This window comes from Scomber scombrus, chromosome 9 (genome assembly GCF_963691925.1).
Source record: "Scomber scombrus chromosome 9, fScoSco1.1, whole genome shotgun sequence".
Lineage (NCBI taxonomy): Eukaryota > Metazoa > Chordata > Actinopteri > Scombriformes > Scombridae > Scomber > Scomber scombrus.
In genome coordinates this window covers 174,456-186,819 of record NC_084978.1, presented here as the reverse complement: position 1 = coordinate 186,819, position 12,364 = coordinate 174,456, and the positions used below count along the sequence as shown (strand labels likewise).

At 44.3% G+C, this 12,364-nt stretch overlaps 1 protein-coding gene across 2 annotated transcripts in view; it reads right to left on the bottom strand.

The window, feature by feature from the left end:
• Positions 1 to 2,641: 2,641 nt before the first annotated feature.
• The window catches only part of slc44a1b (solute carrier family 44 member 1b), a 28,179-nt gene continuing 18,456 nt past the window's right edge, over positions 2,642 to 12,364 (bottom strand). The window contains exons 13-16 of one of the 2 annotated variants that reach the window (XM_062425096.1): positions 12,151 to 12,288; positions 11,453 to 11,689; positions 11,252 to 11,350; positions 2,642 to 5,734 (exon numbers count right to left, since the gene is read on the bottom strand). In XM_062425096.1, coding sequence (XP_062281080.1) covers positions 5,711 to 5,734; positions 11,252 to 11,350; positions 11,453 to 11,689; positions 12,151 to 12,288 — 498 coding nt within the window. In that variant the 3' untranslated portion in view covers positions 2,642 to 5,710. Of the gene's footprint in view, positions 5,735 to 9,267; positions 9,313 to 9,649; positions 11,351 to 11,452; positions 11,690 to 12,150; positions 12,289 to 12,364 lie in introns of those variants that run through there. The other variant, XM_062425095.1, reaches the window with a different exon arrangement.

Sequence of the window (12,364 nt, the reverse complement as noted above, 5' to 3'; positions counted from 1 at the left end):
GCTAGCTAGCAGGATAACTTACTACCATCATGTTCCCTCCAGTCAGCTAGCTAGCAGGATAACTTACTACCATCATGTTCCCTCCAGTCAGCTAGCTAGCAGGATAACTTACTACCATCATGTTCCCTCCAGTCAGCTAGCTAGCAGGATAACTTACTACCATCATGTTCCCTCCAGTCAGCTAGCTAGCAGGATAACTTACTACCATCATGTTCCCTCCAGTCAGCTAGCTAGCAGGATAACTTACTACCATCATGTTCCCTCCAGTCAGCTAGCTAGCAGGCTAACTTACTACCATCATGTTCCCTCCAGTCAGCTAGCTAGCAGGATAACTTACTACCACCGGTCAGACAGCTTTTATATCTGATAGTTTTTAGTGTTTGTGTGAAACAGGAAGTGCTGTAAACCAGCGTCACGGCTCAAAGTTTAAACTTTTAGATTCACGACAGAAACGATAAACGATGTTGACATAAGTTATTTTCTGGAAAATTTCAGGTTTAAAGAATGTAAATTTATGTGTTTATTGTTTTAAAATGTTACAAAACTGAGTCAAATGACCGTTAGCATGGAGCTCTGTTAGCATGGAGCTCTGTTAGCACGGAGCTCTGTTAGCACGGAGCTCTGTTAGCACGGAGCTCTGTTAGCATGGAGCTAACAGGAAACAGGAGGTACTGATTAAAGTTTTATTTGATATTTTTCTGTGTAAATTAAAACTTCTGTTTTGGGTTTTTTTTCGTATTTTTGGAAGAAATCAAAGTTTGTTTTTCTGTTTCTGTTTTTAGTTCATGTTGAAATATAAAATAAAGATATCTGATGAATAAAGTGAGTTTAACTGGTGCTGTGACTCCTAATAAGCCCACGGCATGAGTTATTGATTATTGATCAGTGCCAATAATCGACTTCGTACGGACAGATTCTTAAAATTAATGAATGTAAAAATCAAATCATTCAGATGTGGTTATTGATCACATGATCAATTAATCAGCTGGTATCAATATGCAGATCTATTGATTATTAATGAATGTTTTAAATGATCTACAACGATAAAGTATTCAGTTATTGATCCTCGGTTATTGATCCTCGGTTATTGATCCTCAGTAAACAGAAACAAACACAGATTGAAATATTTCATTTTATTTTATTTTCTTAAAAAACAAACAAACATAAGAAATGATAAATATCAAAAAAAACTTCATGTTACAAACCAGTTAAACCAGTTACTCTGACCCCAGACGCCTGACCCCAGACACCTGACCCCAGTCATGTGACCCCAGACACCTGACCCCAGACAGGTGACCCAGACACCTGACCCCAGTCATGTGACCCAGATACCTGACCCCAGACGCCTGACCCCAGACACCTGACCCCAGTCATGTGACCCCAGACACCTGACCCCAGACAGGTGACCCAGACACCTGACCCCAGTCATGTGACCCCAGACACCAGATCCCAGACACCTGACCCCAGACGCCTGACCCCAGACAGGTGACCCAGACACCTGACCCCAGTCATGTGACCCCAGACACCAGATCCCAGACACCTGACCCCAGTCATGTGACCCAGATGCCTGACCCCAGTCATGTGACCCAGATGCCTGACCCCAGTCATGTGACCCCAGACGCCTGACCCCAGTCATGTGACCCAGATGCCTGTCAGCTGACTCCTGTGACACAGAGCGGGAAAACGTGGACATGAAAGACTACCAGCTTCGCTCGTGGTCATGGTTACTGCCACACCGTAACCATGACGACCAGAAACTAAAGACAGAGAAACTGCTCCAATCGATCGGAGAGAATCTGTCCTTTGATCTGCCACCAATAAATCTGATCAGTAATCAATATAATCAATATAATCATTGATCATGAAGGCGTGTTGTGATTGGAGCGTCCTTCAGTGGGCGGAGCTTCTCCTCTGAGAGCTGATTGGTTGGATGTGATGAATGAAGCAGAGTATTGATCAGAGGAGCAGGAAGGTTTCATTCCAACAGTCGAAATATATTAAAAAATATAAAAATACGATTTGATCACATGATCAGAAATGTAATGTTTTGTGATTGAGGATCAATAAGCTCGTCATGTTGGAGGTTCAGAGTCGGTCACATGACGTTCAATAAACGTATCAATGGAGATGTGCTGCTATTAATCATTAATAACTAAGTGAGTCATTGGTTAGTTCTGTTTGGAAATGAATCAATCAGCTGATTGACAGAATATTTCTGATATTTGTTCTGTGTGATTTCTTTATTATTGATTATTGATTAATTAGCTCTATATGACATATTCACAGTTTACAGACTGATTATTAATGATAATCATTTATCATCTAAAGACATCGTGATGGACTTCTGTTCACTCTGATTCAGGATCAATGATTAAAAGGAATCAATCAAGTTAATAATCAATTATTAATGAGCCTCGGATGTTGGAATGAAACTTCAGTTCCTGCAGTCGCAGGTTAATCTGTCACATGATCAGCTGTGTGAGCAGCAGGTTTCTGAACATGAATAAAAGTTAATTTTCTAAAATTCTTCACAGCTACTTTAAACTTTAAACATTTTAGTGCAATTGGTGAACATGCCACACACACACACACACACACACACACACACACACACAGAACACATAGACACACACAGACACACACACACACAGACACGTGTTCTTCAGGTTAATGTCTGCACACGCAACTGAATCATGTGACTGGCGTGTAAAATCTGCTGCTGGAACTCTGACACACAGATGATGATGAAGATGATGATGATGGGAAAAGTCACACAAACAAACATCACGCTGCCGCTCTGAGCCAATCAGCTGCAGCGGCTCCGTGTGTCAGCCAATCAGCTGCAGCGGCTCCGTGTGTCAGCCAATCAGCTGCAGCAGCTCCATGTGTCAGCCAATCAGCTGCAGCGGCTCCGTGTGTCAGCCAATCAGCTGCAGCGGCTCTGTGTTCTTTTTTCAGTTTTTTTATGAAAATAGCCGACTACAAATCCCAAGATGCATTTCAGCTACAAACGTCCAATCACAGAGCTTAAAATTCTGCCGACGCTAACGACGTCTCCATAGCAACAGCTTAAGAGGCTCATGGGTAGTGTAGTATTTCTTATAGTGTTGAACAAACTGCAGCGAACCCCCCCCCCCCCCCCCAACATGAGCCCACTCTGCTCTGATTGGTCAGCTTTAGGATTTCACTTCTTTTTCTCCTTCTTTACTCCAAATGTCGACTTTTCACATCGATCCGTAGGAGCTGTGGAAACACCTTAGCAACCACCTTAGCATCCGCCTTAGCAACCACCTTAGCAACCACGGCTACAGAACAGTCGGCTGTTAATGAGCATGCGTGAGGAGTTGATATTTAACTATTAAAGAAAGAAAGTCGTAATAATACCAAAAATATGAAGTTTTTAAAAAATCTTAATGTCACGAAAAAAATCTGAAAATGCGAGAAGACATTTCAATATTTGGAGAAAAATGTCGGAAAAAACAGTCAGATTATAAGAAGAAAAAATGTCATTTGGTAGAAAAAGTTGAAGCTTTTCTACAAAGCTCACGTTTCTGAACTATGACAAAGTTTAATATCTGACATCAGAACATCAGTAGAGGAGAACGGAGTTGGTAGTCACAGTTTTATTCTCCTTTAAATTCCTCATAAACTTCATACTGAACAGATTCACTGTTAACGTGAAGCAGTCTGAAGCGTCCACATCGTTGTCCCTGATGTTGTGTAGCTAGTATCTATTAAATGATACCTGGGTGTGGAGTGATGTAATCATCATCAACCAATAGGCCTCAGTTAGGGTGTTGGTTCATGGGGGGGGGGTCTGGTTATATGATGGATATATGTGTGATATATTTTTACGTGCATTTATTGACGTAGTTTCCGTATAGTTGTGATTTGACTGGAGATTGAAGCAATCCGTAACTGATGATGAGTGTGAGTGTCTGATCCATCCCATCATGTGACGACCGACCCAGCTGGAAGCTAACAGCCGCTCTCTTCATACTTTATTATTATTTTATTGTGTAAAAGGAGAAAAACACTAAACGCTCCTCTCATCTCAGTATCAAACTAACATCTCATCCAAATCCTGAACATTTGAGCCCCGCCTCTTTTTAACAGACTGACCTCTGACCCCGTTCTCCTCTGATCAACAGAACAAAATGTGCAGCTGAACATTTTAAACTCTGTTCGAATCTGACAGACATTGAATTTCATGTAACTTTAGAAAATGAGTCTCTTTTTTTTAACGTGGTGTCAGTGAACACATCACGGTGCGTTCAGGCTGCAGGACGTTTCACCGCCAGCTCAAAGGTTCACTTCCTGAACAGGAAGTTGAACCTTTTCCTGGAGGAAGATGAAGCAGGAAGACTCGTTGTCATTGACGACGATGACGTGGTCACATGATGCAGTTTGTTTTATTGCTGACCTCTGCAGGAAGCCCCGCCCCCACTTCTCCCGCCTGTGGGCTGTGATTGGCTGTTTGAGCCGAGGGTCACATGACTGAAGGTTTTTAAGTGATGACGTCATCACCATGTGACAAGTTAGCCGAGCTTTAAACAGGAAGTATTAATAAAAATATTCTTCTTCTTTAGTAAACTACGACTCCCAGGGTGCATTTCAGCAAGAAACAGCCAATCACAGAGCTTAAACTGGATTTCTGGGTCAATCTGAGTGACCTCGGTAACCACGGCAACTCATGCTTTTTCACAGCAGCAGCAGCCGAGGCTCATGGGTAGTGTAGTTTAAACAGATCGGACATGAAGAAGAAGCCGCGATCAATAATCAATAATCAGTTCACTTCCTGTTCGAAACGTGTGATAATGTGCAGTCATGTGACCCTCCTCCTCCCGTGTGGTCGGGACAGGAAGCTCCGCCCTCACGATGACATCACAGCGTTCCCGATCCAACATGTTGATTCTTTACAGGTCTCAAGGTGTTTTGATACCAGCGACCAATCAGCTGTCAGTCTCTCACAATCATCTGTCGACCAATCAGACGTGGAGCTCTCTAGCCGCCCCCTCCCCTTGATGACATCACAGCGTTCCCGATCCAACATGGCGTCCAGGTGGGGAGCCTGTGATTGGCTGTCGGCGTGAAGAAGCTGCGTGAGCGACACGATGCGTTCAGGGGCCGCAGACAGACGATGCGTTCAGGGGCCGCAGACAGACGATGCGTTAAGGGGCCGCAGACAGACGATGCGTTCAGGGGCCTCAGACAGACGATGCGTTCAGGGGCCTCAGACAGACGATGCGTTCAGGGGGCGCAGACAGACGATGCGTTCAGGGGCTGCAGACAGACGATGCGTTCAGGGGCCTCAGACAGATGATGCGTTCAGGGGCTGCAGACAGACGATGTGTTCAGGGGCTGCAGACAGACGATGCGTTCAGGGGTCGCAGACAGACGATGCGTTCAGGGACCGCAGACAGACGATGCGTTCAGGGGCCGCAGACAGACGATGCGTTCAGGGACTGCAGACGTGTTAGTTTTATAAAAAACGACATCACTACGAAAAAATGCATCAGCCGGTTTAAAATCTGCAGCGCTTCAATATAAAGTGCTTCATTACATGGTTACGTTTTTACAGTTCTTATTAAAATATCGTTTTCCCTGGAGTGAAACCATAGTAAACATGTTACACGTTGGTAAAAATAAACATTTGGAATGTCTCTCTGTGTTTAACAAGTCCCAGCCGCTCCTCAACACCTCATCAACGTCAAGCTGAACTCGTCCCCGGAGCCTGAAACAGGAAACAGGTCACATGGTCAGCAGGCTATGATGCGGTGTCATGATGAGGTGGTTATGAGGGAAATGAGAGCAGGGCATTATGGGTAGTCAGGTGGTGCTGAGTCAGACCTGAGAGTCAAGAAACATCTAAAACAAGTTCACTGTCTAACTGGTCAGAGGTCAGAGGTCAGACTGTGATCAGAGCTACCCCCAAAACATTTAGTACATTTTTAAGTCAGGCGTCAATCTGCTGCACTTTGACAATAAATGATCTGATTCACCTGCTTCTGTAGACTCTAACTACCTCTGTAGACTCTAACTACCTCTGTAGACTCTAACTACCTCTGTAGACTCTAACTACCTCTGTAGACTCTAACTACCTCTGTAGACTCTGTAACTACCTCTGTAGACTCTGTAACTACCTCTGTAGACTCTATAACTACCTCTGTAGACTCTAACTACCTCTGTAGACTCTAACTACCTCTGTAGACTCTAACTACCTCTGTAGACTCTAACTACCTCTGTAGACTCTGTAACTACCTCTGTAGACTCTGTAACTACCTCTGTAGACTCTGTAACTACCTCTGTAGACTCTAACTACCTCTGTAGACTCTAACTACCTCTGTAGACTCTAACTACCTCTGTAGACTCTAACTACCTCTGTAGACTCTAACTACCTCTGTAGACTCTGTAACTACCTCTGTAGACTCTGTAACTACCTCTGTAGACTCTAACTACCTCTGTAGACTCTAACTACCTCTGTAGACTATAACTACCTCTGTAGACTCTGTAACTACCTCTGTAGACTCTATAACTACCTCTGTAGACTCTCTAACTACCTCTGTAGACTCTGTAACTACCTCTGTAGACTCTAACTACCTCTGTAGACTCTCTAACTACCTCTGTAGACTCTAACTACCTCTGTAGACTCTCTAACTACCTCTGTAGACTCTCTAACTACCTCTGTAGACTCTCTAACTACCTCTGTAGACTCTCTAACTACCTCTGTAGACTCTAACTACCTCTGTAGACTCTCTAACTACCTCTGTAGACTCTGTAACTACCTCTGTAGACTCTGTAACTACCTCTGTAGACTCTATAACTACCTCTGTAGACTCTAACTACCTCTGTAGACTCTCTAGCTACCTCTGTAGACTCTGTAACTACCTCTGTAGACTCTGTAACTACCTCTGTAGACTCTGTAACTACCTCTGTAGACTCTCTAACTACCTCTGTAGACTCTAACTACCTCTGTAGACTCTAACTACCTCTGTAGACTCTGTAACTACCTCTGTAGACTCTCTAACTACCTCTGTAGACTCTAACTACCTCTGTAGACTCTGTAACTACCTCTGTAGACTCTATAACTACCTCTGTAGACTCTGTAACTACCTCTGTAGACTCTGTAACTACCTCTGTAGACTCTGTAACTACCTCTGTAGACTCTCTAACTACCTCTGTAGACTCTAACTACCTCTGTAGACTCTGTAACTACCTCTGTAGACTCTGTAACTACCTCTGTAGACTCTGTAACTACCTCTGTAGACTCTAACTACCTCTGTAGACTCTAACTACCTCTGTAGACTCTAACTACCTCTGTAGACTCTGTAACTACCTCTGTAGACTCTGTAACTACCTCTGTAGACTCTGTAACTACCTCTGTAGACTCTGTAACTACCTCTGTAGACTCTAACTACCTCTGTAGACTCTCTAACTACCTCTGTAGACTCTAACTACCTCTGTAGACTCTAACTACCTCTGTAGACTCTAACTACCTCTGTAGACTCTAACTACCTCTGTAGACTCTGTAACTACCTCTGTAGACTCTGTAACTACCTCTGTAGACTCTAACTACCTCTGTAGACTCTAACTACCTCTGTAGACTATAACTACCTCTGTAGACTCTGTAACTACCTCTGTAGACTCTATAACTACCTCTGTAGACTCTCTAACTACCTCTGTAGACTCTGTAACTACCTCTGTAGACTCTAACTACCTCTGTAGACTCTCTAACTACCTCTGTAGACTCTCTAACTACCTCTGTAGACTCTCTAACTACCTCTGTAGACTCTCTAACTACCTCTGTAGACTCTAACTACCTCTGTAGACTCTCTAACTACCTCTGTAGACTCTGTAACTACCTCTGTAGACTCTGTAACTACCTCTGTAGACTCTATAACTACCTCTGTAGACTCTAACTACCTCTGTAGACTCTCTAGCTACCTCTGTAGACTCTGTAACTACCTCTGTAGACTCTGTAACTACCTCTGTAGACTCTGTAACTACCTCTGTAGACTCTCTAACTACCTCTGTAGACTCTAACTACCTCTGTAGACTCTGTAACTACCTCTGTAGACTCTGTAACTACCTCTGTAGACTCTAACTACCTCTGTAGACTCTATAACTACCTCTGTAGACTCTAACTACCTCTGTAGACTCTAACTACCTCTGTAGACTCTAACTACCTCTGTAGACTCTGTAACTACCTCTGTAGACTCTAACTACCTCTGTAGACTCTGTAACTACCTCTGTAGACTCTGTAACTACCTCTGTAGACTCTCTAACTACCTCTGTAGACTCTAACTACCTCTGTAGACTCTGTAACTACCTCTGTAGACTCTGTAACTACCTCTGTAGACTCTAACTACCTCTGTAGACTCTATAACTACCTCTGTAGACTCTAACTACCTCTGTAGACTCTAACTACCTCTGTAGACTCTAACTACCTCTGTAGACTCTGTAACTACCTCTGTAGACTCTGTAACTACCTCTGTAGACTCTGTAACTACCTCTGTAGACTCTCTAACTACCTCTGTAGACTCTAACTACCTCTGTAGACTCTCTAACTACCTCTGTAGACTCTGTAACTACCTCTGTAGACTCTAACTACCTCTGTAGACTCTGTAACTACCTCTGTAGACTCTGTAACTACCTCTGTAGACTCTCTAACTACCTCTGTAGACTCTAACTACCTCTGTAGACTCTAACTACCTCTGTAGACTCTCTAACTACCTCTGTAGACTCTCTAACTACCTCTGTAGACTGTAACTACCTCTGTAGACTCTAACTACCTCTGTAGACTCTAACTACCTCTGTAGACTCTAACTACCTCTGTAGACTCTAACTACCTCTGTAGACTCTGTAACTACCTCTGTAGACTCTAACTACCTCTGTAGACTCTGTAACTACCTCTGTAGACTCTAACTACCTCTGTAGACTCTGTAACTACCTCTGTAGACTCTGTAACTACCTCTGTAGACTCTGTAACTACCTCTGTAGACTCTCTAACTACCTCTGTAGACTCTAACTACCTCTGTAGACTCTGTAACTACCTCTGTAGACTCTGTAACTACCTCTGTAGACTCTCTAACTACCTCTGTAGACTCTAACTACCTCTGTAGACTCTAACTACCTCTGTAGACTCTAACTACCTCTGTAGACTCTGTAACTACCTCTGTAGACTCTGTAACTACCTCTGTAGACTCTCTAACTACCTCTGTAGACTCTAACTACCTCTGTAGACTCTAACTACCTCTGTAGACTCTCTAACTACCTCTGTAGACTCTAACTACCTCTGTAGACTGTAACTACCTCTGTAGACTCTAACTACCTCTGTAGACTCTAACTACCTCTGTAGACTCTAACTACCTCTGTAGACTCTAACTACCTCTGTAGACTCTAACTACCTCTGTAGACTCTGTAACTACCTCTGTAGACTCTAACTACCTCTGTAGACTCTGTAACTACCTCTGTAGACTCTAACTACCTCTGTAGACTCTGTAACTACCTCTGTAGACTCTGTAACTACCTCTGTAGACTCTGTAACTACCTCTGTAGACTCTGTAACTACCTCTGTAGACTCTAACTACCTCTGTAGACTCTAACTACCTCTGTAGACTATAACTACCTCTGTAGACTCTATAACTACCTCTGTAGACTCTCTAACTACCTCTGTAGACTCTAACTACCTCTGTAGACTCTAACTACCTCTGTAGACTCTCTAACTACCTCTGTAGACTCTCTAACTACCTCTGTAGACTGTAACTACCTCTGTAGACTCTAACTACCTCTGTAGACTCTAACTACCTCTGTAGACTCTCTAACTACCTCTGTAGACTCTAACTACCTCTGTAGACTCTAACTACCTCTGTAGACTCTAACTACCTCTGTAGACTCTCTAACTACCTCTGTAGACTCTGTAACTACCTCTGTAGACTCTAACTACCTAATAAATAAAACACTTTTCCTTGAACATTCAATCAGTTGGTAACAAAACAACTTTAATCATTTTACCACCAATAACTACAAATAACACAATTATTTATTGTTTTGATTTGTTTGTTTCAAGGCTCAACAAACAGAATGATGAACATTTATTCACTTTTGTTGTTGATATCAACGTTAAAGACGTTTTAGATCTCAGGTCTGAACAGGAAGTGACTGACAGATGAAGTCGGGTGAAGCTAGGACCCAGCAGACACTGTGAAGTTAATGAACTGTCTAATTAATAATCAATAATCACTAATGAAGCCTGAAGGACTATCAGCTGCCCACAATCAAGCCTTCACAGGAAGGAGGTCAAATCTGTGGTTGGTGGTCCAAACAGTGGTTTTATAAATAATCTGTGACATCATCACAGTTGGTAATCTGTGACATCATCACAGTTGGTAATCTGTGACATCATCACAGTGGGCAATCTGTGACATCATCACAGTTGGTAATCTGTGACATCATCACAGTGGGTAATCTGTGACATCATCACAGTGGGTAATCTGTGACATCATCACAGTGGGTAATCTGCTGAGTCATTAAAGCACGACGGCTGAAAAACAACGATACAAAACTTTATTTACAAAAAATACAAAAGTAAAAAAACTATTACAAACAAGCAGAAACATGATGAAGAGCTTCGTCCTGATGAGGATGATGATGATGATAAGTCACATTAGGATGTCTGTGTTAGCATGCCAGTGTTAGCACCTGTCTCTTAGCATGCCAGTGTTAGCACGTGTCTGTTAGCATGCCAGTGTTAGCACGTGTCTGTTAGCATGCCAGTGTTAGCACGTGTCTGTTAGCATGCCAGTGTTAGCACGTGTCTGTTAGCATGCCAGTGTTAGCACGTGTCTGTTAGCATGCCAGTGTTAGCACGTGTCTGTTAGCATGCCAGTGTTAGCACGTGTCTGTTAGCATGCCTGTGTTAGCTGACGGCGGTGACGGCGGCTGACTTGGCGGCGGTGGTGGTGGTGGTGGAGGCGATGGGGGGGGGTTTCAGCAGGCTGACGAACAGGAAGAGGGTGGAGGTGGGCAGGTAGACGCAGAGGAAGAGGACGACGTCCTCACTGAGACAGAGGACGAAGCCGCTCTGCTCCGTCAGCACCCAGTCCACCAACACGCCCACCAGCAGGTAGTACACCTGGAACTCCTGCAGCTCCTCCCACTCCCCTCCATCCTCCTCTGGCCCCGCCCCTTCCACCTCCTCCGACACGCTCCTCTGCCTGGCCACACCCCCTCCGCCGCTGCTGTCACTCACCATGGGCTTCATCTCCGCCCCCTCCGATACCGCCTCCTTCACCCGGCTCCGCCCACGCTCCACTGCTCGCTCCAACCGCCGGCTGCTCTCCACAAACTCCTGCAGGGAGACACATGGGGGGGGGGGGGGCAGACATGCATATTACAGAAGGAGTAAGGACAGAATAATAACAGTGGATCAAACTGGTGAAGACTGCCTCACCATCAGAGCTTTGTCCATGAAGAACTCCTTCCCTGGGGTGCCGTCGTTGTACTTGGTGTCGATGGCGAAGCAGAGGAAGAGAACGTCTACCACGATCTCAAAGATGGACAGGAAGCAGTGAGCCACCAGGAAGGCGAACAGACAGACAATGATGAGCGGCAGCAGCCACTCCGCGTAATCCCGCTGGTAGTTCAGGAGGAGAACGCCGGCGAACGCTGTCGATGTGACGATCAGGATCTGACCACACACACACACACACACACACACACACACACACACACACACACACACAATGTTACATAATTTGGTCCTTTTGTCTTTTACTAAAGTGCTGCTAAGGTGCTGCTAGCTGGTTTCCATCAATACTTCATTACAAGTCAAAGTCCTGACTAACACACAGTGAGTCTATCAGTCAGAGAAGAAGAAAAATACTCTCAGCACTCTCTGTCTCTGAGACCAGAACCAGTTCAGATCTGGATCAGACTCTGTCTCTGAGACCAGAACCAGTTCAGATCTGGATCAGACTCTGTCTCTGAGACCAGAACCAGTTTAGATCTGGATCAGACTCTGTCTCTGAGACCAGAACCAGTTCAGATCTGGATCAGACTCTGTCTCTGAGACCAGAACCAGTTCAGATCTGGATCAGACTCTGTCTCTGAGACCAGAACCAGTTCAGATCTGGATCAGACTGGACTTACCTTCCCCAGGAAGAGCACGAAGTCTCCGACGGCGTTGATTGTGGCGACGCGCAGAGCGTTTTCCACCAGGATGACGAAGGCATCGCGTGCAGACGTACAGAAACTGGTGCTGTTGATGGCCGTGGCTGCATATGCATTCTGGGAAATAAAACAGGAACACATTCTATGTTATTAATATCATTAATATTCATAATGTGCTCGTATTATTTGTCTT